This window comes from Sinocyclocheilus grahami, unplaced genomic scaffold, assembly GCF_001515645.1.
Source record: "Sinocyclocheilus grahami isolate Dianchi unplaced genomic scaffold, SAMN03320097.WGS_v1.1 scaffold716.1, whole genome shotgun sequence".
In the NCBI taxonomy this organism is placed as follows: domain Eukaryota; kingdom Metazoa; phylum Chordata; class Actinopteri; order Cypriniformes; family Cyprinidae; genus Sinocyclocheilus; species Sinocyclocheilus grahami.
In genome coordinates, this window is record NW_015505895.1 from 142,920 (window position 1) to 150,626 (window position 7,707).

The 7,707-nt window shown below is 33.4% G+C and overlaps 1 protein-coding gene across 1 annotated transcript; it reads left to right on the top strand.

Moving 5' to 3' along the window:
- Window positions 1-2,242: 2,242 nt before the first annotated feature.
- LOC107560247 (myelin-associated glycoprotein-like) lies at window positions 2,243-7,216 on the top strand. The gene is made up of 8 exons (XM_016244375.1): window positions 2,243-2,305; window positions 4,332-4,478; window positions 4,605-4,997; window positions 5,307-5,624; window positions 5,737-5,988; window positions 6,089-6,182; window positions 6,301-6,343; window positions 6,806-7,216. The coding sequence occupies exons 2-8, from the start codon at window positions 4,415-4,417 to the stop codon at window positions 7,067-7,069; spliced, it is 1,428 nt and encodes a 475-aa protein (XP_016099861.1). The 5' UTR covers window positions 2,243-2,305; window positions 4,332-4,414; the 3' UTR covers window positions 7,070-7,216.
- Window positions 7,217-7,707: the final 491 nt, after the last annotated feature.

The following is a 7,707-nucleotide window of genomic DNA, read 5'->3' on the forward strand; positions in this document are numbered from 1 at the left end:
ATTTTCATATAATCCATCTTCATTTAACAAGTGCACTGGCACGAAAACATTTTTCAAGGTCAACATTTTTTGTTCCATTCAGCTGTAGATGCTGCTGATAAAGCAACTTATTCACCGAGACTGCTGCAGCACTATGCGTGTGAAGAAACGTGTGTGTGTCTGTTTGTATTTTCTTTTGAAAAATGTTTCAGAGAAAAACTATTTAACGCATTCTCCTTACAAATTATATTGTCAGTATAACAATTTGATTAAATGTAGCTGTGTAAAAGGTAGGGGATGATGTTCCCTTCTAGAACAATATTTAAATTGTAACATATATTATCAATCATGTTTGATAATATTAGTTTTCTCATGTTTGTTAATATTAGTTTTCTCATTTCTTTATCACAAAACACTAAAACGGGCACCATTTTGGAGAGACATTGGCTCTTTTTAATCTCTCTTTATGTCATGGTGTGTGATGCTGAAAGGTTTTTGTATTCTTTGCACTCTTCTGAACATTGATGTTTTATGTGGAACAATAGCATGCTCAGGCTCAGTGGCCTTACACCTGATTTTAAATCTCGTTTTTTTTTCTCAGACTCTATGATTTAAATGGTGATGAATGTACTAAGAATAACTCTTTCATCTTTTCATCTCTGTAATAGTTTTTCCAAGTTTTTGATGTATTTTAAAGAGTTGGCAGCCAAAATTAAAACTGTTGGATGATAAGATATTCTTAAATATTCTTAAACTACAATTATAATTTGAATTACAGTATGTGCAGTGCACAGCTTTTATTTGAAGGGGATAGAATCTGCAGCTCAGTACTCACTACTCACTACTCATGAGTACTTTTAAATAAGCTACTCTTTTACTTTTACTCAAATAGTTTTTTGGACAAGTACTTTTTACTCTACTCACACTACATTTTTTTGGTTTAATGGTACTTTTACTTGAGTATATTTTTTCAGTATTCTTTCCACCACTGCTTATTTGTAAAAGGCAGGAATAAGACTGTATTTTTATGTATTTTTTCTCTTTATGCAATTATGTTTCATTATTTGGCAGTTCTCATGTTTATTTGATGTTTATGCATTAGCATTAGTATTCATTATCCCAGCGATTCATCACTGTCAGCAAGCAAATTAGGCACTGCCCCCTTAAGAAATGGTGCAGAAACCAGAGGATGTCCAAGCAAAGCAGTTTTGCCAGTAATAAGACCGTCTCTGGTTTTGCTTCTGTCTGATAGAAAGAACAGCTATAGAAAACTCTCTCTGTGAAGAGACACATCATTCTTTGGTTTTAAGCATTAAATATTAAACCAGCTTGCCATAATGCCTGTTTGTGTGGGCAAGGGACACCATTAAGGAGAAGAATAAAAGTCTGCCCCACCCTCACTAATTCTTACTTTTATTATCATAGATCATAAATTCATAAATTTGTGAGACTGCATAAGATTTGAAAACTAGGGAAGACTTATGCCCAGCACATTCTGACAGTCACTGCTCACAGTTTTCTTTTGTGAAATGAATTAAACTGACATACTGGTTCATGGTTACACAGGTTTGTGTAAATAATGAATGTATTTCATTTTTGGGGTTGAAGAGTGAACTATAGAGTCCCATATGTTCTGTTGTTGCATTTCTTTAAACTGTAAACTGCACTACTTAGTGTGTCGCTAGGCCTATTTTAGTAGGGCTTTGTTTCATTAACTGTTTATATATAATAGTTGAATTACAATCATTTGTTAACGGGGACATAATTGTAGCTAAAATGTTTGATTAAGGTTCTGCTTCTGTGGCTTGAGATTGTTGGCTAACAGTAAACAGACAGGAAAATGCTCTGACAGGATGAATTCATGCAGATAAGCTTCATGAATCTGTTGTAAGTTAGAACAGAAAGAGTGAGTGTTCACTACTTCAGACTGTGGTGATAACCAAAGCTTTGTTAATTAATACATTTTTATGTGAGGCTGCCTGTAAGTTACAGTGTAATAGATATTGCATGCTAGCTAACGGTAATGTTAACAATGTCTTATAAATTCAACACAAGTTATGAGATGATGATATCTAATTAACAGACAGCGTAATATCATGCACATATCTTTTTCTTTGTAAAATGATTTAAAACACAGAAGAAAAAGAAAAAGGAAGAATCTATAGTGACGTCTATGGTTCCTATAAATATCTTCCTGTAATGTCATTGCATTGGGGGTGTAGTGCAATTTCGCAACATGAAACATGTTAGATGTTAGAAGGCTGTTGCAACAAAGAGGAGAAATTTAGGGACGTCTACTTCTTATAAGTTTAACTACTTTTCTGAGGTAAGAAATTTCAGTAACACTTTATAATAACTTTCATTAATAAATCATTAACAAACATTATACAATGTTTAACTAGTCATTACTTAATATATATTCACATATGAGATAATGTGCTTTTTAATGTTAACTAATTAACTTATTAAACATTACCAAATGATGAACAGATCATTATTTAATGTCAATTGAAATGCTTACAAATGCCATTAAACATTCAATTCATATGATCATGCCTTTTTTATCTTCAAATGATTTTGACAGATGGTTTACAATGATTAAAAGCTTCATTAATAAATCGTTAACAAACATTATATAATGCTTAACTGATCATGGTGGTTACAGATGTCATTCAACTTTCAATGCGTTTTAAAAATCTACAAATTATTTGAACAGAAATGATACAATATTTACAAGCTTATTTGTTGATGTACTGTTGAATGCTTACAAATGTCATTCAACTTCAATTCACATATTGGCTAATGCTCATTTTTTACATTTACATATGTTGTGAAGATATAGCTTAATTACTCATTTTAAGCACTTCACAAACTGTTCGTGTTAATATATTCATTAACTCATAATCACAGTCTGTAGTTGTTGTTGTTGTGTAGACTTCTACTATTTGAAAATATTAAATCATTTATTAATTATTTGTTAATGTTTTTGCAGTACCCAATCTAAAGTTGAGACTATTCATCATTTGTTAATGTTTATAAACATTGGACATTTTTTTTTTTGTATCTTTATTGGCACTGGACTTTTAGCTACTTTAACATCGTTTGTGTAAAGGGTGGTTAGTTAAGTTTAGCTAAATGCTTGGTAAAGACATATCACACATTGTAATTTGGGTGCAAAACATTTTTAATCACCTCAACACTTATATTAGTATATTATTGTGTATCATTAAACAGAATATTCCTTGAGTCATACATCATCAGAAGGGGAAAAAAATGTTTTTTTTTTAAAATACTTCATTTATAATTTATCAAAATGCAATATAAACAGATTGAATCGTGTTCCCTTATAGTAATCAAATTGACCCCTGTACACTGTTGACCACTTACCCAACCCTTAAACCTACCCATACCACCAAACCTGTCCCTAACCTTACCCGCATCACACCTCAACAGCAGCAAAGGTGATGTGCATGAACACAAGCTTTTAATCATTTTATAACATCTGTTAAAATCATTTGTAGATTTTCAAGATGTGCATGATCATATGAATTAGAAGTTTAATGACATTTGCAAGCATTTTAATTTACATGAAATGTTAATTATTAGGTCATGTTTAATACATTTATTAGTAAACATTAACAAGCACATTATTTCACGTTTCTAGATATGTGAATATATATGAACTAATGATCCGTTAAGCATTACATAATGTTTGTTACTGATTTATCCATGAAAGTTATTATAAAGTGTTACCGAAATTTCAGTCTTGCCATTTCTTTCTCACACAAAATGTTTATTTTATATATAGGCTATAACTTGAAAACCAACCTGTTAATTCATTTCAGAGTCTTTCAGTAACAGAAAGTGAGAGCTGCGAGTTGTTTTTGGGTGAACGTTTGCAGTAGCTTCTCAGCTGACTGTGACTTCCTGTGAGTTTTCCAATGAATCAAGTAACTCAGGCCCAGTCATTTATCGTACTAAATGTTTTAAGCATAATAAATGTATTTTGTTTTTGGCACAGCGTGAAAATAATTTCGTATAACCTGTATGCATGCATGCTTTTTAAGAGAAGTTTATTTAGTGAATGAAAATAATTTAAATATTTTTGTCGTTCAGATGAATCACTTTTACTGAAGCGACTGTAAATGTGGTCAGCCTGATGAGTTAAGTTATACATATTTACAGGTGGATAAATAAAATAAGTAAACTTAATACATCAGATGACTATGTACAGCATCTGCAGTGAAAATGTAGCATCTCATCCTTAGATCATTCTATAGCAGCAGGCAACAAATATAGTAATGCAGTAAGGTTGTTAAATGTCTGTGACAGATGTATTTTGTGTTGTATAGTGATGAAGTGTACTGTACTGATGGTGTTTTGGACTCTTTTGTGGCTATTGTAAAGTTCAGTGTCATCCCCTCTACGAACCCCGATGGCAGGAAACCAGATCACTTGCTTTATTTTCATCAGCTCTGTTTTGGGACATGCTCACTCAGGTTGGTCGATCTTTGTCGCCATTATGAATAAGGATGTGTATGATTATAATGTGTACTAATAGGAATTAAAAACCAAATGCTCATCTCTTCATGTCTCTAGTGTGACTAATGCGTTTTATGTTCCAGCTGATGATGCCTACTTTGTGATGCCTCAGACAGTAACAGCTCTGACAGGCTCTTGTTTGCAGATTCCTTGCACATTCAACATCTCCAATTTTGAGGACAAACGTAAGAGGGCAACATCTATTTATGGGATCTGGCTGAAAAACAAATCACAGTTTGCAAACAAAGACAGTTTTATAGCTTTTAATAGCAGTGAAAACATCATTAGAGAATTCAGTGACATAAAGATGACTGGAGATCTCAGTGAGAGGAACTGCACCACTGTCTTCTATAACATCACGATGAATCATTCAGACCGCTATTACGTCAGTCTGGAAATGGAGCCAAATGTGTTCAGAGCAACATTTAACCCCAATACAGCTGATTCAAGCAACACTGTGAGGATCAATGTCACAGGTAAATGTCATCTCAACTGAACAACAAATTAAAATATTAGTATTATCATCAGTTTTATACGATACATTTTGACAAACTGCATTTTTGAAAAATACTGTAACATTATAAAACTATATCTTCAGTGTTGAGAGGTTGCATTTCTTATGCATGTACAAAATATTAAAAATATTGGTAACAATGATTTTACCTTGTGAAACAGTCAATCTACAAGTGCAAATGTGCTAAACCTCACCCCAAGTGTGAAACCTTGACCTTCTAACGTGCATTGTGTGTTTTCCTTAATGCTGTCTGTCATCAATTACCTTGTAGACTCACCACAACCTCTTGAACTTGAACATAGTAAGCTACAGTATGTGATGGAGGAAACTACAGTAAATCTAAACTGCTCTGCTGAAGCCCCCTGCCCCGCACAACCTCCTAAAATATCCTGGTCTAACATCCCTGAATCTGCCCGCATTACAACACAGTTACAGGAGAAACCTGATAAAACCCAGTCAGTGTTTTCATACATGACCTTCAAAGCTTCATACAAAGATCACAGGAAGAACATTTCCTGCACTGCTACATATCCAAGAAATACGCCTAATGACTCAACTGTGGAAGGTACCTTCATGCTACAAGTCCTGTGTAAGATATTTGGAGTACTTTTGCGTTGCTCATCATCCTTGATGTGATAAAAATTAATAGGTATCAAAACTATCAATTGTTAACCCCGTATGTGCATGTGTTTTTCTTAAAGTTCCTCCAAAAGAAACTCACATCATCATTACTCCATCTGTTGGCACTAATGTGACTTTGACCTGCAAAAGCAAAGCCAGTCCATCAAATGACTTGAACTACACCTGGTACAGACGTGGACAGGAGACGCCTATAGCTTGGGAAAAGAAGATTAATTTAACCAGGACTCAAAATCAAACAGCATCATACTTCTGCATTGCACAAAATAAACATGGAAAACAGTCATCAGAAGATGTCCAGCTCACAGATGAAAGTAAATAAAGCACTGTGTTTTGTATTTTTATGTTCAGATATATTATGGATTCATGAATACTGTTTGAAATACACTCTTCCGTAATCCTTTTGTATTTTAGGACAGAGTAGATTCTCTCATCTGGTGATATATGGCTGTACAGGAGGACTTTTGGCTTTTGCTCTGTTGTCTGCTGTTTTTTTTTACTGTATGAGGTAAACATATAATAACAGAAATGTAGTTCATGTGTGCAATGTTGTATTTATTAATTGCATGTGTGTATAATTTATGAATGTATTTTTTTATTGTATTTTTATTTATTTTTTGCAACAGAACAAAGGCTTCAAGACAGGCCCGTGTCACAGGAAAAGATCAGGTACATAGTTCAATAAACAAGATGTTAACATTGAGTAACTTAAATTTTAAATGCCAGCCGTTTTGTCCACAACAACAAAATGTATTCCAAACAGAGCCACGGCAGAATTAACCGTTGCATGGCTGTGTCTCAAACCGTAGCTGTTTAATTCCGAAATGAATCAGTGCTTTTGAACCAATCAGTTGAGTGAATGATTCAGTGACTTAATCATTAAAAAAATTAAAAAATAAATGGTTCCTGAATGAATCTGTGTATATGAACAAATCGGCTGAATAAAGACAGTAAGAGTCACACTGAACGTTGTTGTAAATTGTAAAAAAGTGAATTGTTTTATGCTAATTTTCTAAAGACTAATTCACTTCACTTACAGTAGGATCTCCTCAAACAATGCTTCTTTTACAGCCGAAGGAAAGCGATTAAAAAAATCAATCATTTAAAAAATGTCTCACCTCTTTTCCTCAGGCTGAGGATAAAAACAGAGACATGATGGCTATCTATGTTAACAATGATATTGTGATCAGCAAGAATGGTGAGAAGAAAGAAACTGATGATCTCCACTATGGTGAGATTGACTTCTCCAAACTCCAGATAGGCCACAAGACAAGGAAACACCCAAGCAATGGCCCAGCAACAGAGTATGCTGAGGTTCAAGTGACAGAGAGAAAGAGACAAATCAACAGTGTTCAGCAAATGGACAAACTTTATGCTGAGGTCCAGAAAAAGTGATTTTTTTTCCTATGTTAAATCTTGCTATTGTGCAGAGACCTGTGACACTTGTCAGCCAAGGACAGTCATCAAATTTTCACAAATCCCTTAATAACATCTCTGACGAATGGTGCAACACTGTCTAAATAATGAAATAATACTCTAGACTCCAGCAGCTACAAGGAATATAATTTGAATATAAAGGGGTTCTATTATGTTTAAGAAAATTTTTTTTTAAATAAAATAATGAGGAAACGAGGTCTGGTTGAGTTGTGTCAATAGTGTGTTGTCACCAAATCCAAGAGACGTTGTTTAACAGATCTAATATACTAATATATTGTGCTCAAAGACATAACCAACTGTTTTTATGTGAATTTAAAGAATTTTATCACCTCATTTAAATCATATAGCTAGTTTTACACAATAACAGAAAACTGACACAAATTCATTCCAATTGTATGTAGTCAAAGTTTTAATTTTTAACTAATTAGAGCTTCAAAACAAGCTAATAGTCAGTAATAAAAAGCAACAAATAAACACATTACACGCAATAAACAAAGAGTGTCTTCAGGATAAAGAGCAGTGCTTTTTTCTCTTAGCATTATTACTCTTTATTATGTATTTATGCCATCATAGACAGCAGCAGAATTAATAGGCTG